Source organism: Ornithodoros turicata, chromosome 3, assembly GCF_037126465.1.
Source record: "Ornithodoros turicata isolate Travis chromosome 3, ASM3712646v1, whole genome shotgun sequence".
Lineage (NCBI taxonomy): Eukaryota > Metazoa > Arthropoda > Arachnida > Ixodida > Argasidae > Ornithodoros > Ornithodoros turicata.
In genome coordinates this window covers 96697057-96722553 of record NC_088203.1, presented here as the reverse complement: position 1 = coordinate 96722553, position 25497 = coordinate 96697057, and the positions used below count along the sequence as shown (strand labels likewise).

The 25497-nt window shown below is 44.0% G+C and overlaps 1 protein-coding gene across 1 annotated transcript in view; it reads right to left on the bottom strand.

Moving 5' to 3' along the window:
• LOC135388930 (serine/threonine-protein kinase atr-like) overlaps positions 1-25497 on the bottom strand; it is a 35301-nt gene that overhangs the window by 1244 nt on the left and 8560 nt on the right. The window contains exons 13-41 of the mRNA XM_064618814.1: positions 24945-25209; positions 24788-24862; positions 24213-24329; positions 23401-23595; positions 23006-23179; positions 22765-22857; positions 22530-22687; positions 22270-22389; positions 22058-22162; positions 21881-21995; positions 21289-21449; positions 16903-17281; positions 14847-15281; positions 14169-14274; positions 13958-14108; positions 12824-12983; positions 11324-11439; positions 10978-11271; positions 10789-10891; positions 10210-10311; positions 8469-8774; positions 6375-6551; positions 5882-5950; positions 5614-5822; positions 3422-3554; positions 3154-3351; positions 1884-2041; positions 1699-1794; positions 534-839 (exon numbers count right to left, since the gene is read on the bottom strand). Coding sequence (XP_064474884.1) covers positions 534-839; positions 1699-1794; positions 1884-2041; positions 3154-3351; positions 3422-3554; positions 5614-5822; positions 5882-5950; positions 6375-6551; positions 8469-8774; positions 10210-10311; positions 10789-10891; positions 10978-11271; positions 11324-11439; positions 12824-12983; positions 13958-14108; positions 14169-14274; positions 14847-15281; positions 16903-17281; positions 21289-21449; positions 21881-21995; positions 22058-22162; positions 22270-22389; positions 22530-22687; positions 22765-22857; positions 23006-23179; positions 23401-23595; positions 24213-24329; positions 24788-24862; positions 24945-25209 — 5076 coding nt within the window. The remainder of the gene's footprint in view (positions 1-533; positions 840-1698; positions 1795-1883; positions 2042-3153; positions 3352-3421; positions 3555-5613; positions 5823-5881; positions 5951-6374; positions 6552-8468; positions 8775-10209; positions 10312-10788; positions 10892-10977; positions 11272-11323; positions 11440-12823; positions 12984-13957; positions 14109-14168; positions 14275-14846; positions 15282-16902; positions 17282-21288; positions 21450-21880; positions 21996-22057; positions 22163-22269; positions 22390-22529; positions 22688-22764; positions 22858-23005; positions 23180-23400; positions 23596-24212; positions 24330-24787; positions 24863-24944; positions 25210-25497) is intronic.

Here is a 25497-nt window from a genome sequence, read left to right as displayed (position 1 = left end):
GAATTGGTATCCAGCTCAGCTTTGCAATGAACACACTTTAGTTTCTTTGCTCTTGCCCGAGGAAATTGCACTGCTGAAATTTTAAACGCAAGGGAGATCTTTAAAACATCCTTCTTGTTCGTGGGCTGTAGTCATTATTCGAGAGTCATGAATTTTTAAAGGCAACCTCACAGACATCAAATCAAAGTCCCCCGTCGGCACCACTAAACTGCATGTGGGAGGGACGCCGCCCCTTCCACAGACGATGTCTGCAAAACTAACTTTGGATAACGTTATCTTAAACCAAAACACCATCCCGCCTGTGTTGGTCCTGCAACAAGGGCAATTTCGTAAAGCACGCTTCACCTCATGCATGGAAGTATCAGGTGAAGCCCACTTTCAGGGTGTGTCGTTCATATTCGTGGAATATAGTCGAATATTCGAAAAATCGAATATTGGATATTCATCCCAGATATTGCCATTTTCCCATACCAGCTAACTAGTGCACAAAGCTCAAAGCTTTGAAACTCTCTACAAAGCTCTACAAAGCTCACCTCAAGAGAGCATCTTGCTGGTCCCTCATAATGCGCAGGGCCACCTCGCAGGTTCGCCTGAAGGGCCCTTCGTAGCCGAGTGGTCCCAGAGCATCCACCATGTTGGGGGTGAGCCTGAAGGGCACCTTCTCGGGCCAGTCGAAAGTCTCACCCTTGTTGAAGAGACAGTTGAAGTCCACATGCACAACATCCCCACAACTGGCATCCAAGAGTATGTTCTCCCCGTGACGATCCCCTAGTCCGAGGATGAAGCCAACCACACTCATCACAGCGAGTGTTCGGGCATATGACCGGCGAGCCGTGTACCTGTAAAGATGAAGGTCCCATATACCACTTCCCGTACAGTGCCTCTAGCTCTCGACTGAATCATTCTGGGCATCTTAAGCAGTACAGGTTCCGCATAAATTATTTAAAAAACTAGACTAAAAAAACTAGAATCGGTTACCCGAGAGTGCGGTTCTGTGTGACACGTTATCATCCCTTGTAGCAGCTATTTCCAATGTTTTCTCGTATCGAGACTAACTCACCCGTATTGTTTTGTAGATGTTTGCTTCGTAATTATGCTTTGTAATTGCTTTGCTATTAGTTTTGCAACAATGTACACATGCGCTTCGTAATTATCCGATGGTTCTCGCCTTATTCATTCATTTTCGGTCGTTACTGTATTTTACGTTCCATGTGTAGCTGCATGTACGCTTCTACTGTGCTTGCCTGCCTCTCCTTCTACGACACCTGGTGCCAGAAGTATCTTAAATAAATAAAATTAAAATAAATAAAGAATAGGAAGTTTCGTTTTTCAAACTGGACTTACGTCCACAATAACTAACCTGCGCTCCACGACTCTGTCCCAGAAGATTGAAAAGAATGAAGTTAGCAGTGCGATGCCAAAACACTAGAATAGGGGACTAGGGGGTGGGTAATCGAAAGCTCTGAACTGGGAAACTTCATTACATTAAATTTAATTATTTGGTTATGTTGAGACAAAAAGCAGATTCAAAGGGAGAAAATCTAGTAAGCTGAAGTCAGGTGTTTGTCACATTGACATTTTAATGCGAGACACAAAAATATATCTCATATTTAAACAAAAAAATTGCTTACAATGTAATGTTTAAAGCCAGCGCAAGTGATTATGAAGATGGTTCCCCATATCACTTAGCAGACTTACCAAGCAGTTGGATCCTGAAAGGTCGTCTGAAACCATTCTACAAACACGGGAGGAAACCGAGGCAGGAACTGATTCCGGAAAATGTTGAGTTTCTCCCTGAAGTGAATAGCAAAGTGAATAGCGAAGCGGCAATGAGATCTAGAAGTGAGAGCATTTTTTTCCTTTTTTACTTTTCCTATACTTACTCTAATGGAGTTGTCAACTTGGGCATCATTTCTTTTATCTGTCGACCCGTTGTCATCAACTTCTTTGCCCTGTAGATTTTGAGGAGAATATTACGGAACCCTTGCAGGTTGGGGATCCACTCTATCAGTCCACACTCTTCGTTTAGTGGTACGACGCTCTGTGGGAGAAAAAAATCTCGGCGAATAAGAAAAACCTGTGTGACTGCATGTTCCCACAGTTTAAGAGGGCACTAAAGAGATTGGCAGAACATTCTCCCCTCCCAAACACCTGACAGAAAGACCAAGAATTCAAGGACGGCAACAACTCACGCAACGCAAATTCCGGCGTCAGCTGTGTGTGGTTGAGCGAGGATGCGTGAAACTTCGTACACAAAGTTTTTATTTCAGTGTTATGACTACTGCTTTGTGGTCATTGAAACGGATAGTGAGTTGAGTGATGTCTTGAATGCAATAAATGAGTGTGTAAATGAACGAATGTGTAAAGCCGGAAGTTTCTACGGCTGTCTTTTTCACAAGTTTTTTCACAACATCTTTTTACGACCGAATTTCATCACACCTGCTTCCTATACATCGCCGAGACATGACCACATTTTTAAAGTTGAACGTTTTCTGTGCAACACTGACCAATTTTGTCATTCGTTTGTTCCGCGCACATCGAACGAGTGGAACTGTCTTCCTCAGAACATTGTCATAATTAACAATTTCATTGTATTCAAGCGAGAACTAGCCAATTTCCTGTGTATTTAATATTTCCGTGTTATTTATTTTTCTACTTGTGTAAACTTTTATCTTCACTTAGCCCCCCCCATGTAATGCCCCAATGGGACGCCTTGAGGTACTACCATAAATAAATAAATAAATAAATAAACGTCCAGTGCTTTCAGTGGTCGATGAGATGCAAAGCCAAAATGAGGGGTGTCTAGTGTTGGCGGTGTGCCACAGGACCAGGCACGAGCATAAAATCATGCAGTGTGTCAGCTTGGAAACATTACGTACTGTTTTGCACCACTAATTTTTTAAAGAACATACACCGCCAGCAACGTAGCACAGTGCAACAAAAAACAAAGTGCAGCTTATATAATACGACAGAGCTGCGCGAAACAAAAAAAGGGACACAACACAGGCAAGCGCAGCTGTATCACGGTATGCAGCACCAACTAGCCCAGACAAAAGCCTTCTTTGCACCTTATATACTTGTTTGGCGTCCTTTAAAAAAAAATGGTGTTCCCACAATAAATTTCTCCACACACATTTCAAGCAGTTGACTTACGTATGTACGAATGTGTAGCTGCCGCCGCCGGCCCTCCGCATTTTGTCGGAGGTAACGGTTCATGAGGTTGTTGAATTCCATGAGACGACAGTCCTTGCGGAGATCATCCTTGGGCTTCAACATCATGGCGTAGCTGTGGCCGTCGCTTCCTTTCACTAGAACCTTCTTCGGGCGTTGCAAGGAAGACAGCACTTCCACCTGCAGGGGGATTGTGACATTGTTTCGGTTCATGACAGGTACCAGAGAGGGAACAAAAAGTCGGTCTTGCCTTGTCCTCAAAGCCTCTGATGTAGACAGGTGCACGAGGGAATGGGTCGTGGTCCCTGGGGGATGGAGCCCGTGCTGCAGGGAGTGTCACGAGCAACGAAGTCTGAAGTGGTAGCAGCACCTCACTGAAGTTACTGCATGTTACGAGATATGCACACGTTACAATAACAAGTAATACTGCATGGCTACCTAAGGCATTGTGACTTCCTTTCGCTCTTTTTCTACTGCAACCGTCTGCTATCCAATTGATGGCCGCACAAAACAGTGCAGGCAAATGCCAGCAGTAAGGGAAATAGTAGAGCTGTGCGAATACTAGAAATTTCGAATATGAAACGAATAATGCTGAATTTTGAAATATTTTTGAATAATACTGAATCTAACTGAATCGAAATAATACTGAAACGAAGTTCGAATATTTTTCTAATATTACTGCGAAGCGTGATATCGCTATCGCCATTCTGCAAGAGGCTTCGCCTCATTACATCATAGTGTTAGGTGAAGCCCACTTCATGTCACCACTCTTGTGTGTGTGTGTATATATATATATACGGCTCCATTCTGCAAGTCGGCTTCACCTCATAACACTCTAGTGTTAGGTGAAGCCCGCTTTACACTGTTTACAATATTTTGTCATTAAAGTCTACAACTTCTGTGAGCTCATGATCAACACTGTACTCTGGGCACTACATGTTCCAGTAAATGTACTCTCAACTTTCAGAGCAATGTTCGGTAACAGATGGAAATATGTGCAGTTGATAAAAAGAGTACAGGAAATTCACAATGTAAACATAGAAATCAGGAGATGCACAGGGTGCATGGAACAGGTTGACTAACTCTCAATGCAGTTCATCCAACTAATGCAGTCTACCATACACAGCACAGAGGTGCCCACAATATGCTATGCTGGGTGAAAAAAAAAAAGGATCACAAGCTTAGAGCAGAACATCATCGAATGAGCACAATACCACAAATCATGAGGTACTGGAAATTATTCGAATTGGGCCTTTTCTGATTATTAGAATTCCATTCGCCGTCTGAAGAAATTATTCAGATTCGATTCGCAGTGCAAGTGAAATATTTGTAAACTATTCGCAATGGAACTTTTGCTATTCGCACAGCTCTAGAAAATAGCCTTAGAGTAAAAAATTGAATGTAGAACCACAGGCACAAGTTCAACTTCGATTAAAAAAAATAAAAAAAGCGATCTACTTTTCACTAAATTCACATCATAATGTGTGAGAAAAGAACCAAGAGATTAAAGAGTTTTCCAGTGTGATGCATATTTTCGGCACACAGGAGAGACATGCCCTTCGGAGTAATATTTTGTTACTGACGATAGTGCGTCATTTCGTGACTTGCAACACTACAGATCAGATTCACCTAACACACCACACGTGCTATTACGGGAATAGTGTTTTTCAATCTGGTCTGTATGTTCACATCAGGGTTGCGGAATGGGATCACCCATTCCATTCCAATTCCACTCCGAGGAATGGAGATTCGCGACAATTCCATTACTTTCAATTCCTCGGAATGAAAAGGTATGGTCAGTTCCCACTCCCGGAATGGCTTGGCAAACCCGTTCTATTCCTTTAATTCCACCAATAAAGGAAAGGGACCAGTAACCGTACTGGCATGCCCAGCAGTGCTAGGGGAGATTGACAATTACCCAGGGGCACCCAGACCATTCCATTCCCATTCCTGCAAACAAATGCCTAATTCCATTCCCATTCCATTCCGGGGTCTGCTAAATCTGGAATGATTCCGGAATCATTCCAACTCCGCAACCCTGGTTCATATGCCATTGCTTTGTCTGATAAGGGCAACTAAGTAGCTCAAGATCTGTACATTATTAGTTTTTTTTTTTCACTGAGTTATATTTATTACATATTTATTTTATCATTTCACAGGTCAGGCTTTAAGAGTCACTATTAAGTAAAGGTAAGCGCAAATTGACAATATTGACATTGGCTTATACTGTATGTATCAGTATGTAATGCCCACACTCCGCACACAATTTATTTATTTATTTATTTAGTACCTCTGGCGTATTTTTCCGGGCAATACGGTAAGAGGGGCAACACAAAATATTATTAGACAATGCATTAGTGCTAGTAATATGAACACGGAGCACAACATCGAGGTAGGCAAGGAGTAGTAAAAGACAGAAAAGATGATGACAACCTTCCATACCTGTCATCTAACAGACGGTGTAGGCTGCGGGAACCTGCGCCCTGGGAAATGGTAATGGAGCCTCCCTGTGGGCATGGACGATTGCACAGCTCTAAGAGACGATCGCACAACTGCATGGTATCTTGAAGAAACTTTGACAACGAAGCATTCTGCTGTCGGGCAAGCTGAAAAACCTCCTGACAACGCTGGACACGCATCGGGTATGACGACTGCAAGATGCATAGGACTATCATGTACCATCTCTGCACTATTCATAAGAGAGACAAACCTTTGAGACAGCCACCATCATCCACACTGCTCGTTTTGGATAGGTGGAAAGCAGCAAGGCTACAATGGCCTGGAAAAATGGGCGTTAGCATTTTAAGGGACTAGAGAAGTTTCTTTTCCATAGCCTTATAACTCTCGTGTCATCAAAGCATAGGAAATAACTGCAATTACTAAACAACATAATAGTACTAAACTACACAAACAAGACTGGTGAAGTACTGGGAGCACTGGTATGAAGCAGCCAAAAACAACACAGTGCACTCGGCATGCTGACAGAAAGAAAATATGTTGCCCATGATGTATTCACAACGCAATAGTATCTAACCTAGACTAACTGTACTTCAAGAATCAGTGCATCAAAACCCTTTCCTAATGTACAGAATTTTAGCATAAAAAAACGCAGGTGAGCTCGTGCAGGTTATTCTCAGAGTGCTTTAAAACTGCTTTTAAAAAAGAAACATTAGCGCTTCTGGCATTACGCAGATGCTACTGACCTTCAATTGTGTTGCAACCTGCTCGTGTGAATGGCAGATGCGAGACACTAGCTGGGACAGGGCAGTGAAAAACAGGTACGGTGGCAACTGCTGCACTAGTGGAGCAATGATACGATCTGTCAAGTGAGTCAGGTACTGAGACAAGGCATCCAGAACAGGTGGTCGACGTCTTTGGTTCTGTGAAGGACACACGCATAATGAAGGGAATAAAAGTGTTCCGTATCCCTGGCAATACATAATACTATAGTTAGTATTACTGATAGGACAGAGCGAACAGTGATTCTAAAACTGAAGCAAATGTGAGGCGACAGGTATAGTATGACGGCAACAAATACGAGGTAAATAGTCATCAGTGAAATCCCGTCAATTCGAACTTGAAAGGAACAGAAGTTTTGTTCGAATAAAGTGGGGTTTGAATTAAAGGAAGTTGCTCTGAATGAGGGTTTGATGCATTGATTGATTGATTTTTGAATTTTGCGTCGTTTGGATATTGTTATGAACGTTCCTGCACAATTTGTGCATCCGTAGCTTTTCAGACTTCTTTTATGAGAAAACGTGCGCAAATTATGTGCATAAATACGGTACAAAAGGGCTCACTCATATTTCAAAATATTTATTTACAGGCAAGCGTCAAAACGTCTCGGGGGCAGAATAGCTGCTATACGCACCTGCATTCATTTCTTCAGCCATGACTCTTTCAACAATCATTGTTCATGACGCTGAACCCAACCCAGTTGCAAAGTCTGCTAACACAAATATTGTCAACGGACTACAAAAGAAATATCGTCCGTCATCCACACCTTTCCACTGGTTGTGTAGACGACGGGAAGAGTCTTGACCCACATAAAACGGCGAGATTAATTTGCTTTGCCGACCACGAGTATCCACACTGTGTTCTGGGCGAGTCGCGTTCGTGCACATCATTATGGCGATTTGTTCCTTGCTCCTCTTTCCTCAGGCACAAGTACTGCCTCTACAAGTGATAGTTTTACAAGTATGGTAATACGTAAACATATCCTCGACATGCCAACAGCATGCCGGCCAGCGCACGGCAGCCCGCTCTGGGCCAGTGTCTATAGTCGGGCGCAACTGTGCAATCTAATTCGAATAAACCATCGAGTATGTTCAAATTACAAGCCATTTTCCTCCACCGCAATAACGACTTGGATGGGACCCAAGCATCAGTTAGAATTACCTGGAAGCTTGAATCGAGCGTTTTTTTAATTAACGGGATTGCACCGTGCCGAAACAAACGCATGTGTAGAATACATACGTAGATACAGCATATGTGCATATGGATCTTTACATGAAGTAGCACTCACAGCATTCTTTTTTCTTTTTATATACAGTCAACCCTCGATTTATGAACACCCTCGGTTCCCTGAAAAATCGTTCATAAATCGAGGGATTCATAAATCGAAAATTCCGTTAAGTGAGTACTATCGAAAAAATGGAACAGTATTTCTGAGTTGATATTGTGTTTATAATGCAATATATTGTGTAATTTTGCTTTGGACCATGCCTTCTGCTGTAGCAGTCTCACAAAACACAGATGCTAGCGCATTCACACTCTGTTTATTATGCAATACTAAATAGTTTAATTTTGTTTTGCACCATGCCTTCCGCTGTGTCAATTGAGGTCAGGAACACTTCTGCAAAAACCTATTTGTTGTTCGGATTTCGAGGGGTTAAGAACCGAGGGTGCAATACCTCGAAAACGTTTTGTCTGTTCAGGCGTCATTCATAAGACCACGAATAATCCCTTTGAAGGTTTTCGTTGGCCTCGGAACGATCCGTTCATAAATTGAGGGCAAAAACGCTGGGCAACTCCTAGTTGGTTCCCAGAAACTCCATTCATTATTCGGATATCGAGGTTCATAAAATGAGGGAAAAATGCATGTAAAAAGTTTGGTTCCTGGTGCTCGTGTTCATGAAACGAGGGAATTCATAAATCGAAGGTTCATAAATCGAGGGTTGACTGTATATAAGGCAGACATATGGCAGGATAAACCCAGTCTTCTATTTTTACGATGCGATCACAATGTAAAATGACGGCTAGACTAACCCTGTTGATTCCCTTTGTGTCAAGATTACCTGAAGATCAGCAACTTGTGAACCAAGGTCAAACCAGAGTGACAGCAGCCGTGGCATAGAGTGGTAAACGTGCTGGCTTCCGAAACGCAACGAGTTGCCGTAGTGGCGCACCACGTGCACCATCACGTCTGCTTTCTTCTCCGCTTTCTCATGCAGGGTCAGCACGGAGTCGCAATATTTCGCCAGCTGAAAGAACCCGTCCTCCCACGATGGACATGCCTGAGACGCTGCTTTGTAGAGCTGTGCCAGCTGTGCACTCTCAGCCGATGAGGCTTCCTCACTGTAACGGGCTAGGAGGAGTCGAGCCTGGCAAGTACGCATAGTATTTCAGTGACGCTGGCTTAGCACACATATATAGTTTTTGCGTTTGCACAGTTTTGCAAATTATGCATCATGATTAGAGCTTGAAGTTTTCGGGAAATATTTTTTCCTACATTCGGGGGGTAAAAATCGGGTAAATAAACGTGTGCACTAAATTTGTGCAAATTCGGGTGAAAAAACTTCCACTACGCTAAATTCGGGGAGAAATCGGGCCCAGTTATTCAAACTAACCGCAGCAGTTTGGTACAAACGGTGATGTAACTGCATTTTTCTGCCAAACAAGTAAGTTAGTGCATTCCTACAGACATCCCAGTGAGGGCAGCTTGACAGGTAAAAATCAGGTTTCACCCTAAAGAGGCAACCTTCAATTCGGGGTGCAAATTCGGGGAAGAATATGGGTAAAACCCTATAACTTCAGGCTCTAATCATGATAGAATACTGCATCACTGAACACCCCAATATCGGACGACACACCAACATGGATGTTGTTTATGGTTCTGGGCCCATAATGAGAGTGCTGCAACTGGTTATATACAAGGGAAACCACTCACACATATTTCTGCACTGTACAAGCAGGTCTACTCTTGGGTATCAGCAGGAACATCACACTCGTAAGAATATTTTTAAAAAATTCTGCGTTAGCGCCACGAAGCAACTGTGGCTATGAGCGGCGTACAGACGTGGACAGATGGAGAGAGGACAGCAGGAAGGAGCGGGGGACAGGGGGGGTTAATGTGCGTCCTGGGCCGACTTCAGGGGGAACTGTGCCGACATTCGCCTGAAAAGTCTTAGGAAAACCCAGGGAAAAACCTCAGACAGCACAGTCGGTGACAGGATTCGAACCCATGTCACCCTCCCAGTCTCGGCGTGGAAAGCGATCATCTTAACCATACCTGGGTAGTAATGTCATTACTGTAATGAAATTACAGAAATGAATTACTTTTTCTGGTAATTTGTAATGTAATTTAATTACATTTGGGCAGTAATTTTACTTAATTACTTTTAATTAACGTAACTTATTATTATTATTAATTATTATTATTATTAATTAATAACTTTAATTACTTTAATTACTTTTTACAAAAGAATCGAGTCTGTGTTCTGTGTTTGCACTCGGCGGAAAGAGAGTTGGCAACTGGCGAGTTAATAGAATTCCAACGCCCACAATGAATTTCCACATCCTCAACATCGTTACGATTAAGCTCGCAGTAATGACTTTGTAATGTAATTACTTTTTCGTAGTACTTGTAATGTAATTTCATCACATTTCAATTGCAGTAATGAGTAATGTAATTCAATTACATTTTAGAAGTAATTTACCCAGGTATGATCTTAACCACCATGCCACAGGAGCTGGTCCTCAGAATGATCTGCTAAACGTGTGTCACAGAATATCAAAGAAAAGGAGGCAGAAACTCACCTTTGCGCATGCCATCTGTAAGCCACCATTTTGTTCAGATGTTGTTTTGAAGTGTCGTTCAATTCCTTTCTGCAACTCATTTATAGCCTTTTCACGGTCACCCTGAAATTATAACGCGAAGCGGCGTACCTTCTGGTCAGCAGAGCTGAGGTCGACACAGGAATGCACTCTATATTTACATTGTGTGCAGTTTATGAATAGAGCCTGAAGTTTTAGGGTTTTACCCGATTCTTCCCCGAATTTGCACCCCGAATTGAAGGTTCACTCTTTAGGGTGAAACCCGATTTTTACCCGGCAAATTCCCCTCACTGGGATGTCTGTAGGAATGCACTAACTTACTTGTTTGGCAGCAAATGCAGTTACATCACTGTTTGTACCAAACCAGTACAGTTAGTTTGAGTAACTGAGCCCGATTTCTCCATGAATTTAGCATACTGGAAGTTTTTTCCCCCGAATTCGCATGAATTTAGTGCACATGTTTATTTACCCGATTTTTACCCCCAGAATTTAGAAAAAAATATTTCCCGAAAACTTCAGGTTCTATTTATGAAATAAGTTACACTTTTTGTGCGCACATACCCTTGCCCAACACCACTTTGCTTTTTCGAGAAACACCTCGGGCAAATCGCTGCAGCTCTCGGCTTCTAGAAGGTGACTGTAAGCACGCTGCAGGTGACCTGACCTATAAATATTCCGCATTTTACGAGACCCTCTGCTCCAATTCATTCAAATCAATTCTGCAGAAAGGTACACAAAAGTATGCCTTACCTTCTGGCTAGTTTGGCACTATGCAACCAGCAGCGCGCCAGTTCCGTAGCCAAACGTGGAGCTAATGGTGGGTGCTGGTCGGCAGCAATGTTCAACAGAGCCCTCCGCACGTTGAGCAAGGGCTCCAGAAACGATCCGGGTGGAGAACGCTGTACGAGGGTAGCACGTGCCTCCCATACTCTCAATGTCCCAGCTAGGGCATCCAACTGCTGATCCTGCTGCCCCTGTTTGCCAAGGTCATGGAGCTCCTCCAAGAGGTCAAAACCTTTCTCGAGTTCCGTTAACACATGTAATCTGAAGCACACAAGGTGTAAAAAGAACTGGTAGCGCTCCTTTAGAGTTGTACCTGAGCAAATGCTGATAGCCTCGCTGATAAGCCTCCTGCTCCAGAGCTGCAGCTGCAAGAGGAGCCACTTGAAAAGTTCGTGCTGCACGTAAGGCCTTGGAAAAGTCCACTTTATCCTGGATCAAATCACAAAATGACATGTTGTACGAATGACAGCACTGGAATGGAGACAGGATAGTGGGAGAAAATACTAGTTGTTGGGTTCACGCCCCCGCCTGGATTTCTGCGTTAAAAAGGGGGAGTCTATTGATAAAAGGAAGAGAAGAACACTATACATGAGCCAGACATCTCCATTTTTGTAACTACGCATCTGTTTCTTATTATTAGGGATGTGCGAATACTCATTAATTTCATTTATTTCATATTCGAGTTCTCAAATTCAAATCGAATATCAATCGCTCGAAGTATTCGATTCACAAAAAATTTCCAGCTCGTCGTCGTCAACAAACAACTTTTTGTGAGAATGAGTTCACTTACGCAGTTGCACTAGACACACATACAAAAGGGCAATATAGTATATTCGATTTTCCAAATTTTCCAATTTTCCCCAAATATGAACAACACCACCCCAAAAGTGGGCTTCACCTGATGCTTCCCAGCAGGAGGTGAAGCCTGCTTTACGAAATTGCCAGTGCTGCAGGACCACCACGGGCAGACCGTTGTTGTTTAGCTTAAGATAACGTTAGTCCAAGTTAATTGTGTATACTTCGCCTAAGGAATGGATGGCATCCCACCACGTGCAGTTTAGCAGTGCCGGCGGGGATTTCGATTTGATGTCTGGGAGGTTACCCTTGAAAAGTTAAGACTCTTAAATAATGCCTGCAGCCCAACAGCAAGAAGGGTGCTTTAAAGACGTCCCTCACATTCAAAATTTCAGCAACGCAACTTCCCCAGGCGAGACATACACACTCCAGCAAACAAGCTAAAGGAGGTTCATGGCAAAGCTGAGGCGGGACGCCAATTTGTTCGTTTCACAAGTGACTTGTGGATGCTAAGAAACAATTGCAGCCTCATCTGTGTAACATGCCGCTGCCAGACATCAAATTCCGAAATCAAGATAATTACCCCAGTAAGTGCAGGCACCTGAAAAGCAGGAAACACTACCATGTAAAATTGAAGAGTAGGGGCTTCCCACAGAAGAACAGCATGTCTCTCTTCCGACAGTTCTCAGAAAAATTACACTAAAGCCATGGGCTAAAAATTGCGAACTTAAATTTAGCACAAAAGGCACATATTGGAAATTTGCACAAATACTGTGATGGTGTCGCCGATACTGCGATAGATGTGTTTAGTAGAGGAAACATAAAAAAATGCTTTATATGTGCATACACAAACATAAGGAACTATAATTTTGCAAGCAGCATATATGTAGGCAATATACTGCTAACTCAAACTTTCGATAATTCAAACAAAAATATGCGGTCCCTCAGGGTTTGAATTAACGAGAGCCTACCGTATTCATAAATACGCTCGAGACTTGGTTTGGATGTCAGTGCTTACCATGTGCCTTGCAGCCAGCAAAATCCTCCCTGTGGCAGCTCCCCAGCTGGAGGTAGGCTCTTGTGGGTCCTGCCCTACAAACTCCTGCAGACGATCCCAACTGCAGAGCCTCCATGCAGCTTCGGCGCAGAACTCCTCCAAATGTGACTTCCATTCACTCCTGCACTTCGAGACAATTAACTGAGGTCGTGCGTTGGCAGATAACCTACTCCGGTACCCTCTGAGCAAGGGTGAGTCGCAAGTAAAATGAGATAAATGCGGAGCAGAATAATTTACAGTCGAACCTCGTTATTATGATACTCATTAATACGACATCACCACTTTATGACCTTTTTTCTCAGGAACCGTTCCGTCCCAATGGCCTCCGCATGTAACTCTTGTTTGTTAAGTAAAGTCGAACCTTGTTACAGTGAACATTGGTTAATACCAAATATTGTTTATTGCAAATTTTTATCAGCTCTGGTTGTTCGCGCTTTATTTCTATGGGGAATCTGTTTTTATAACAAATTAGTTTCCACCACCGGCTACAGAATTATCAGCTAACACGAAGTTATTCAGCGTGGCATTCGGACAAGCTAATCTGCGATAAATGTAAAAAAACGCCATTTATTTTGCTCCACAGACAAGGTAGATAAAATAACTGGGCACCAGGGGGCATTCTTCTTGTGCAAGGAACAAAAGCAGGTCACCCCAGCTGGTAAAACACCTAGATTGTTGGGATTCTTCCCTTTATGTCAAATAAAATTTTCACTGCCGGTTCCGCCAGGGGCTCCGGCCGAATCACATCACAACTGGTCGCAAAGAGTAACTGAAAAAATTCTGTTTATGGGCAAGTTCTGCGACTTTCTGCCAGGCTGACGTTGCTGACAACTGCAGTGCTCACTAATTTTCTGTAAGGAGAATGCTGTATGTGGCTCCTGCTTTAAGAAAGCTTCATCTGATTCACTGAGGTGTCAGTGGTGACATAATATATTCAGTGCTTCAGCGAACCCACCTATGCCGATCATGAAGAAATGGCACCACACACACAAGGTCAATCACATTTCAGGAGATGCCGAAGGCCGCTAAGCACCGCCCTCGCTACAGCGTCGGAGCGTACTATAAATACAAATGTTTGTATGTAAGTATAATCACCTATGTGCCAAAAGTCCAGACGCGTGTGTCAGTGCTGTGGCTGGCTGATCAAGAGCCAGAAGGCATCGCACCAAGCCTGCTTGATGAGTCACCTTCTCTGGCTCCAGCCGAACTGCCTGCTCGTAGCAGGCAAATGCTTCTTGTAAGCGCCCTGAAAGCATATTTTTAGGTGTCACAAAAAATAACTCTTTCTTGAAATGTTCTGTGTTACCCATGGCCTGGTGCTCCACAATCTGGTCATCCAGTGAAGGCCGGCCGCAGCGAGCAGCTGCTACACCAGCTATTCCGTCAGGCTCGTCAAGAGCAACGTAGATTCTCTGGAAAAACATTTAAGACAAGTGAGCAATTTCTTAGGTTCAAGAATCACTTTGAACGTCTTGCCTGACGTCTGGTTGCAAACTGCAGGGTCATTATTTATTTGTGTATGTGTTTACGTTTAAAATACCCTCAAGCCTATGCAAAAAGGTGTGTAACAGTTGTAACAGCTGTGTAACGGTGTAACAAAAAAGTAACAATTAGGTCGCCAAACAACAAAAAAAAATAGAGGACAGACAGTTCATGAAAACAGTTATGAAATACAAGATATCATTAAAGTGCTTCAAAGAAACAGTGCAAGTAATTGATGAGGGCAAGCGACTCCCATATGACGGTTTACAGGTATAGAAAAATAATCAGAGAACATATTTGTTACAGCACAAGTTACAAAAACACATCAAATGAAGTTATTCTTAAATGTAACAACAAAGTTACAATGTGCCACTGATGTGCCTGACTTAGCACACTGTAAAATAGTCACCCTTTCAATCATACGTACAAAAATCATGAAATATGTCACTCGTCGTCACACATTTCACCTTCAGCGAGAAAGCAGCCCCCTGCACCAGCTTACTTGTAAAAATGGCAAGTGTTCCTGAAGCTGTTCCTTTGTCTTGTTCCTAAGAAACGCTTCAAGGTGCATGAGTGCCCTTGGATGTGCCTGACAGTTGAATGCCGCTTGAGCTAGCAGATCCTCCGGCACATCCAGGGGTGTGGCAGCACTGTCAGTGGCCTCTCCACCCTTTGCAGTAGAATGTGCCAGATGCTGAAGGAGGGAAAACACCGTCTGTGCTGCCATGTGGGGCAGAAGCCCAGTCGTTTGCCATCCGGCCTCTTGGCACTGACGTAGTACAGTCAACACTTCCAGTTGGACGCGGTCCCTGCATGCGGGATCTGACAACACCCCGCAGGCCAGGACTTGTGGCAGCAGGAACAGAGCAACATTGCTGTCACCTTTCAACACAGGGACACATGCCTTCAACACTTGCAGCAACTGGCCTTCACCAATCTGCACAACACAAGATAATTTTCTCCATTTATAGTGTGCATGCTTATGTCCTGCTCTTTCCTTAAAAATGCGTGTATAACAAAGCTGTGCTTTAACCTTTAAAAATGTCTGCACTACAAACAAGTGCACTGAAGTTTATTCATGGGTGCTTTGTTAATAGGGTCTGATATTTTCAGGCTAAATGCCTTTCCCAGGCTTGGGGACAAAATTGGGTGCTTTTTGTGTCTGTAATTCGGGGTGAAATCAGGTGCTATTGATACATCTGGGTACTATCTGGTTAGTATTTTTTACTTTCCCTCTAGCAAGCTGCCTGCGGTTAAAGTACGTGTATTAGTCAGACATGCATACCTCGAGATTTACAGTGACATCACCACATGTTGTTTACATGTACTTCTTTTATTAAATATGTAACATGTTTGTAAACTCGTTCGTAAACATGAAAATGGTTAATTGTTGCGCTCCAATCCTAGTTACATCAGACATGCATGCAAACTGCCATTAAACAGTGCACATGATACTTGATACGTCTATACAGCACTGTTAGAATTCTGGTTTAACCAGAACTAGCCCTAACCTGATTCAGGAGGGAATAAATGGGTGGAACTGGGATTAACCCAAAAAAGTCAAACCCTATTTAACAATCATGAAGCTAAGTCATGCAGAACATTTTTATCATGATCTATGCACAGAAATCGGTAACAAGGATGGCACTATATGGGCACATCGCAACATTACAATACAGAATTCTACAGCTGTTTTGGAGTTTAATGATGAACGAAAAGAGTAACATGCAAGTGAGCTGTTGTAACGGGGCAACATTTTGTCGAGGAAACGTTTGGGAAGGTGTGGAGACAGAGATGCAGACACGATACTTAAAGTAGCACAGAAGTCATTTTTAACACACAGTTTTCTTCCTATAAAACTGTTAAGTTTGCCAGTAAGATGCACCATACGAAGTAATTTACACCACAGAGTCATAATTATCGCAGAAACTGAATTTAAAATATGCCGCAAAAAGCGATTGTGTGCAACGGTGGTGAAGAGCAGTACCAGCCTGTGATCTGCCTGGAACCTCGCGCTGACGCTATAAGGAGAACGCTCGCTAATTGGCCTAGAGAAATGTTGTCTGCTACTCCGCTGTCGTCTGCTACTCGGCTGTTCGGGGTTCTGATAAAGCCTTTCTCCTTGCTCGGTAATGCTTCGGCCGCTCCTTCTATCCCCAATTCTCCGGGAGAACTGGCAAAACAAGTTTACAGCGGCAAAGGGACAATGCGCTGACCCCCACTGACCGGCAAACCAGAACGAGTCTCCTTATGCCGTCATCGGTGACGTGCCATCATACCTCCTCATCCTCGTTATAGCTGGAGTGGCGAGTTAAGGGTGAACGCGCGGAGCTACGTTTATGCGAGTTTTTTTCTGGGAAACAAATTGCACACATCACAACCTTTCGCTCTATCCGGTATAATGACACACACACTTTCATCAGATGTCTTAATCTGAAATTTTTTTGGATGGCCCTCTGTACTCCTTTAAAACCATATTTTATACTGAATAGAGTGAAACAAGTAACAGTTCAATCTTACAAAAGTCCATATGCAAGAAGATTGTAGAGCAGGCTTACCTGATGCATCAAATCCAGTGTCCAATTTGCAACCCAGTCCCGAAACGTGGAGCCGTACTCACTGCCGAACAAGGGATGTGGAAAACCCTCGGGGAAACTACTCGACACAATGTAGCGCGAGTGCAGCATCGGCCCAAATATTTCCTGCACCTCAGGAGGCAAACGGTTCCATAGACTTTGCCCCGATGCAGAGCTGGAGTCAGAGCAGCGATAAACTTTCAACACCTCTTGAATGGCGTAGGAGGAACAGTCCTGAACACGGCTGTTTTCGGCACTGAGGTAGGAACGGCTGAGTCGCTGTAACAGCTCAAAGGCAAAATCCTCGCTTTCGGGCCCCGATGTTATGGCGTCTGTAGAGCTCAGCGTTTTCAGTTCCAACCTGTATGTTACCAGTAAAGCGTAAGCAACAACTCTATTTTGCTGATGGGCCTCACAGTGAGGACCATCACAGCAAGTTGTTGTTGTAGAGTTGTAGAGTCGTTGTCAGCAAAATAGAGTTGAAGAGAGTTGAAGTATAAGTAGACCCTAAAGTTTTCGGGTTTTATATTTTTCTAACTTCGGAGGGTAGAAATCGGGTCAATAAATTGATGTCGAAAATTCACGCAAATTCAGGCAGAAAAATTACCATCAGACTAAGTTCGGGGAGAAATCGGGCATTATTGTAGAATAAACGTTCACTGTACCGTTTATCCAGAGTGCCAGAAGTAAGAGGCAGTCGCATATTTTGCGAGAAACTAGTATGTCGATGCCTTGAGGTGCCTAGCCTAGGTGCAGTTTTGCAGGTAGAAATCGGGTTTAACCCTAGAAAGGTGAACCTCAATTCGGGGTGCAAAGTCGGGGGTAAATCGGGTTTAACCCTAAAACATCAGGGTCTAAGTATAAGCCATATTTTGATTTGTCATCAGCTCCCATGCCCCAGCGCAAAATTTCGGCAAAGATATAGACAACCACCAAGACAGCCACTGCTGACACACAAGCTTTGCGGTGGGCAGGGTGAACTGGGCGGGTGTTGAGAACTGGGTGGGCACTGGGGTGGGAACTGTTTTGTCTTGGTTTGCTTTGGGTTTTGTTGGTGAGAGCTGTGGTGGCACCGTGGGAAGCTCAGAGCTCACGAAGACTCAGATCGTCGTGCAACCAAGGCCACAAACAAGAGAGTGTGACGTCAGGATCCTAACGTGTGCCGCTGAAGCTGAGGCAAAACAACATAGACTCCAACACCCTGCAGTGCGTGCCACCGAAGCAGAGGCAAAGAGGTGTCAGAGGCAAGCAAAAGCTCAAGGAGCCACGAAGGGCTTCAGCAGGCAATTCAGAGAGAACCCACTTGGGTACAGTTTGCTCAGTGTGTGATCGTTTTGTGGTCCAAGAATGGTTTCACAGAGATGCTGTTGACTCGCCGTGCACTGCTTTGATTAGAGTTGGACGGTTAAAAATGACGGTCCAATGCCAACGGTGCTGTCACCGAAATTCGAGTTTCACAACCGTAACCGTTTCCTGTGATTTTTTTTATTTATGGTATATGAAGTTATTACAGAATAACATTTCATCGTGGCTATACAGGGAGTTCAAAATTAAGCTTTCACGAGCGCTACGCAAACACAGCGATGACAGGAAACCGGATGATAACTTCACGCTACTTGTGTAAGAAACGGGTGCTGCTAATTATGTAGCACCTCTTTCTTACTCAAGGAACAGAAAATATAGCACCAGTTTTCTTTTGTTCGCCTATTTATAAAGTGCTAGTGAAAGCTTAATTTTGAACACCCTATATACTCTACAGCACTCATATCTGTGCTCAAAATGTTCATGAGAATGTACGAACCGGCAGAAACAACTTATCCCCATTATGGGTTGACATTTTTTCGTCGCAAGGTGGGGCTGGCGCACTAAAATATGTAGAGCCTGAAGTTTTCGGGAAATATTTTTTCCTACATTCGGGGGGTAAAAATCGGGTAAATAAACGTGCACACTAAATTCATGCAAATTCGGGTGAAAAACTTCCAGTACGCTGAATTCGAGGAGAAATCGGGCTCAGTTATTCAAACTACCTGTAGCGGTTTGGTACAAACGGTGATGTAACTGCATTTTTCTGCCAAACAAGTAAGTTAGTGCATTCCTACAGACATCCCAGTGAGGGCAATTTGCCGGGTAAAAATCGGGTTTCACCCTAAAGAGGCAACCTTCAATTCGGGGTGCAAATTCGGGGAAGAACCCTAAAACTTCTAAACCCTAAAACTTCAGGCTCTAAAAATATGTTAGGGCATGCTCCCATTTCATGACATAGCAGCAGTCACACACAAAAGCCAAATATGTTTAGAAACCCAGTTCACGAATTCCGTATTTGATCGCTTGCTCATCTGATTAGAACGGCAGAGCATGTTGCGGACATTCCCCCAACGCGCTTCAAGCAGCTCTGGCACATGCTGTATCGAGACCTGCTACTATACTAGAGACCCGAACATACAGAAACCGTTTACGGTAAAAATTGGGTCAAGGGATACTTAGTAGAGCTGTGCGAATATTCGAAATTTCGAATATAAAAAACGAATATCTGATGCTATTCGAACGCTATTCGCAACCTATTTTCGGTATTCGAAAATTTCGAATATTTTTTCTAATAGTAGTATTCGAAGCGTGGCATTGATATCGCCATTCTGCAAATGGGCTTCGACTCATTACATCCAGGAGTTAGGTGAAGCCCACTTCATGTTACTGCCATTGCTTTTTTGGTGTGCAACTCTCTTCTATAAGTCGGCTTCACCTCATTACTCTCTAGCGTTAGGGGAAGCCTCCTTTACACTATTTACAATATTCTGGCACTAAAGTTCATGTTCATCCCACTAATGCAGTCTACCATACACAACACAGAGGGACCCTTCTCTCACAATATGTTATACTGGATGTTCGGAACAGAACATCATCTAATCAGCACAACACCAAAAAATATTTCACCATGAGGTATTCAAAATTATTCATATTAGGTCTTTTCTGATTATTCGAATTCGATTCGCCATCTGAAGAAATTACTCGGATTCGATTTGTAGTGTAAGGGAAATATTTGTAAACTATTTGCAATGGAAATTTTGCCGTTCGCACAGCTCGGTGGTTAGCTAGTTGCCCATAGAAATGCCACTCAGCACTACTGGGAAGAGAAAATGACATGCATTTGCATCATCACTGCCACCGTCGTTCGTCTGCTATATAGCATGCTGCTTGCAAAGCACACACTACCCTCTAAACATGCCTATGGTTAATGCCCTTGGCTTTCTGCTGCGGGAAATAAAAAATTCTGTGGCACCGACTTGTAAATTCCACGATTTTCCGCGGCGAGGGAACAAAAAATATTTTATAAAATTACAGATTCAAACCAATGTTGTGGCTCAGGATTACATACATGATATCTTGTGTTCTCCTCTGATGCAGTCTGTCGCCTGCAGTCATGTTATACCTGCTGAAGGATCTTTCAGCATCTACAGAGTTTATAGGAACTTTATATGAAGGAGTTCACAATACATGCCTTGAGGAAGCTACATCTTCAGGACACCTTTTATTGTTCCTGTGCTGTAGGCATTATTTAAGAGTCTTAACTTTTTGAAGGCAATGTCCCAGACATCAAATCAAAATCCCCCACTGCTACCTCTAAACTGCACACGGGAGGGACGCCGCCCTTCCTCTGGCTAAGTATGCACAATAAACTTGGGCTAAATCTTAAGCTAAACTACAATCTGTCTGTGCTTGTCCTGCAGCATGGACAATTTCGTAAAGCAGGCTTCAATTTTGTAAAGCAGGCTTCACCTCATGCAGGGAAGCGTTAGGTGAAGCCCACTTTCGGGAGGTGTCGTTCGTATTCGGCGAATAGTCGAATATCCGGAAACCCGAATATTAGGTATTCGATTTGCGGGTCGAATACTTTGAGTGATTGATATTCGATTCGAATCCGAGAACTCGAATATCCGCACATCCCTAAAAATAAGGTATTCCGTGAAATTCTGTGCCAAACGAAGGATTACGCCATTACTAATTCCAAATTCTGCCAAATTTCGTGGAATCGCGGAAAACAGAGGGTTTTACCTATAGACCACAATACACTGCAGCAGCTTCAGTGCTGAGAGCTTTGCGCATGTCCATGCCTCTAGTAGTAGGTTGTGTAGTATGTTTCCTGCATTACTTTTGCGTACCAATGATTCACAAAGAGAAACTTGTAACTAGATAGTGCATTTATATTAGGGTAATCAATGACTCCCGCTGCGATTCACCTGTTGGTTCCTTCCTTACACTGTCCCCAAGCCCTGCCTCTTCAATTATAACTACACTTTATGTAACTTGTGGCTATTGACTACATTATGTATCGCAGCTGTGTCGACCATAAAACAGAACTTTTCCACTAACCTTCCCGGATCAATAGCACCAAGCTCCCCAAAACACTCTGCTGCCAGGAGCTGCAGTCTGCTATCATCCACTTGTCGACATCCATCTAGCAATCGCAATACCAGCGTAGAAACAATTGGCTCCAGGGCTTCCCTCGTAAGGAGATGAACAAACAGCTCAGACTGAAAGTGATCGATTCTACTGATTAGTTAGCCACTGATATGAAGGTACTGCACTCACAGGAAGAGGTTAACAAGTAGAGCCTTGCATTGTAGGGTTCAATCCCGTAAAACCTGTTTTTACCCCTGATTTTTATCATCGTCACTTAGGGTATAACATAAAAATAAATGCGCCAAAGTTGCACAATGAGCACAGCTGCTCTGCATCTCATGTTAATCTGAAACGTGAGAAGTGCTAGCTGCTCCTTTCTCTCTCTCTCTCTCTCTCTCTCTCCAGAAAATCTACTCTTACAACCAATATAGCCCAATTTTACCCTATTGTAGAGCTCTCGAAATAAAACCTCATCCTTTGACCCCTCCAATATAAAAAAAGAAGAATCAGGAAACCCAGAACACACCAAGGTCTATAAAAAAGCAAAGAAAAGTGTTTGCACCTGTCTCTCTGAGAGTGTAGTTTTGAGTTGCCGCAGAGCCAGCAGACGTACATCGGGACTCTCATGGGCCACTCCCCGCGAGCCATGAGACAAAACAGCAGTCAAGTCAGCATCGCTAGACACATACAACCAGTTTACGTTGTGAGCACCAACAGGATTTGGTGAAAACCAGCTTACCCTGTGGGTTGTGTATCAAACTCTTTGAGCATGCTTTGCAGAGGCTCCAACTCGGGCAGGTCCATAACAAAGTAGAGGTCGCGAAAATGCTCGTGTAGAGCCTCCCTGCAAAACAGAAGTCATTGAGCTGTAAGCTATGTACTAGAACTACTGAATGTAACTATTTTCACTTATTAACTTTAACTATGTGCTGGGAGTGCACAATGAACTACCTGTTCTCTACAAGGAGGAAGTGTAGAATCTGCCTTGTGCCTTCTGTGTCCTTAGCAAGGAGGGGCAAAAGGGTGGCAACCACTTGCCCCAGCAGTGGGCCTAAGGATGATAGCTCCACACTGACAGGGAAGACAGTTAATTATCAGGGGCAATTCTTCAAATATGCACTGGGTATCCCTTAAAAGTTTTCCAGCGTATAGCACAGTTGATGGTGGTCAAACACATACAACTGCTGGTATTTCCAACATGAATCACTTACTTGTGGACAAATGCATTCCAGGCACATGAGGCAGCCCGGAGGAATTCCCTCTCCTCAAACCGTAGTGCCAACTTCAGGCTTGCCAGTACTTTCATACGCACTGCAGTTACGTGAGACGCTCCAAGGAGCTGCAGTAACGAAGCTAAACTGTGCAGGGCCTGCAGGAATCAACATCATTTCAGTTCTTCTCATATCAGTCACTCTTGCACCGCAGCACATAGTTCTATTCGCGTACCTGCAATTTGTCACTGTCCGATACACTCGAACTCAGCAGCTGTACATCAAAAAAGGTCAGGAAGCCCAGCAAACGGGGTTGTAGAAAATTAGCCTGTCCAATAGTGTGAGAGAGCAAGGATGCGAGTCAAGCCTCACAAGAATCAAAATGAACCACGAGAAGACTCCGCATGTTTCATTAAATAACGTACCCTTAGGTTGAATGTCAAAGTCGCGATTAATTATTTGTAGCATCGACTCACAAGGTTCTGAGGACTCAGTGAGCCAGAGTTTGAGGAGCAGCCGTCCTCACGGGCCAACACCGTTAAGCCCTCAATCACGCGGGTGCGGTGACTGCTCAGGTGTAACAGCAATTCATTCTGAATGCGCTGGAAATCAAACCTCAGTACACTCCCAAGGCCTAGGTCTGTCTCTGCCTGCAGATCAAAGGGGTTATTTTGAAACAGCCTCTTCGGACACACCTTTCTAGAGCACTGTAGAGGAGTAGATTTATGGGCCCAGGTGACATCCCAGCTTGCACCCGGAGTCAAAAGACCTGCGGGGCCCTAACCCAGCCCACAGGCAAGGTCGGGATAGGGTTTCTGGGCCGGGCTAGCCACTCGCAGTGCTCTGCGCCTTACTACTTGAGAGCCATTACCTCAACAAAAGCTAGGGCTTTGGCCAGCTCTTCACCCGAGGCATGACGCACCAGATAGGAGAAGACGTGCCTGAAGTTAGAGAGCAGAAGGTCACGCCGTCGGGACTGCAGTTCCCTCGCAAGTGCCCGCAGAAGGCGAGACGCACCTGCGTCAGCCTGGAGTGCTAACAGTGGCAGAAGAAAGCGAAGCAAACCCTATGGAGGACACAGAAAAAAAACAATAATGATGCAGCAGGCATAATTGGTCTCTTTGAATATGAAACTCCCTCATATTTGGTTTCAAGCATCTAGCAGCATTTGTAAGTATTCAAGGCACTCTACTACTGCAGGACTGAAGCTCATGGCAAATTCGGTTGGTCAAAATGCCGTAACACAGCCTACCGCTTAGAAATTGCTAGCCTTGCGCCTGCGAGAGGTCATGTGACAGTTGTAACCCGAACATGGGTGCCCAGAAGACAAGAGTTTTAGTCACTTGGATCACGCTATGGGAATCGCGGTTGCTCGTGTTCCGGTTCCGTCGTCTGCTAACCCATGTTAACTTTGTCGTGTGGGCCAATGCAGGACCTCGGGTGTGTATGTGACGGCACCTGACACAGGCAACCTGCTGCCCAGCTGTATTGAGGCCAGGCAAAAAAAGAAAGAAAAAAAAATCTAGCCGGTGAATTCCTGGCGCTAGGAAAGAAAATATGCCTGACCGTCATGTTCTGACCACGAGAACGCAATCACTCAGAATCTGACAAAAGAGAGCTGCCAGAAAATAACTACGCCAATTTGCCACAAGAAATAGAACAATGTCAACGAAGAGTACACACCAGAAGCAAGCTGCGGACATCAGTGCAACGTACTGCTCGAATGAGAGGCTCCAGGAAATCGCCTGCTGAAAACGAAGCTCCTTCCAAAGCAGCTTTCCGCATGTGTTCCAACAGCAGCTGAGGAGAAAATACTACCTGTAATACGTGACCCTTCACAGAGATAATGGGGCTGTCTAAGTGTAATTACACCTGTCCTTCCTTGGATGAAGGATGACGAATGCACCATCAAATTAAAATTTATCATCAGTACTGCTCAAAACTATCAACAGTGATATCCACTTATCCACTGTGCCATTGACAGCCGATAACGACAGCAGTGAGATAGGTCTACAAATAGCACTGTCATAGTGATACCACGATCCTGTCAGCAACATTGTCAATACAGTTTCATCTTCATTCCCATAGCTTGTTGCGCACCTTAACACTTCGCTCAGTCCAGACCTTATCCGTGAGCTTGCCCGCATTCATGCTATTCTGCCAACCACTCATAGTAAAATACTGGGAAGGTTACGCAGACGGTACCAATGATAGTGCATCATGTATACCTTGTACATATTCCCAAATGAGGTGCTTACTTTTGATACGGGAAGGCGAAAGCGGCGCACGAGATCAAACGGGGTACACTTGAGGTTGTCCGCAAGGTCCTGAAGCTGGAATGGATAAAACGTTCGACCGCAGGTTGATCAAAACAAGTCTTACTCCCATATTCCTCCGAAAGATAAAATTACAAACCTGTTCGCGGGCAACGTGAGCCACATACGGGACAGGGTCCAATGCATGTTCCAGAAGGCAAAGCACAGCAAAAAGGAGTCTTTCTTCATGCCATTCCTTCTGAGTCTCCTCCTCGTGGCTTCCCATTGCTAAGCTGCCCACAGCTCCCAGCAGCGTGTCCCGTAAGTGAGTATCGCCGCTGGCCTCAGCCAGAGCGCGCCGCAGTGCTCCAAGTAGGCGCATCTGTGCTGGTGTATTCGTCGCTTCGAGGAAATGAAGAGCCTTGCTAAAACATATATACAGAGGTTTGTGTTACAGCAGCATCCATTTGTGCACCAGTAAAAGCAAATGTTTACTATGCGTGTCCAGCAGAGCGAAAGAACAACTTGAGTACTGTCCCATATTTGCACCGTGCGTGACACAATGCCACACACAATTTATTTCAACACATTCGTACATGGTTTTAACACCAGCTCGGTGGAAGAGACCATCGGATGGTGCTAACTGGTTTTGAGATTTACAGATGTAGATGCCATGTGCAAAACTTCATCCAGCAGAGTTTCATAGTTTTTAA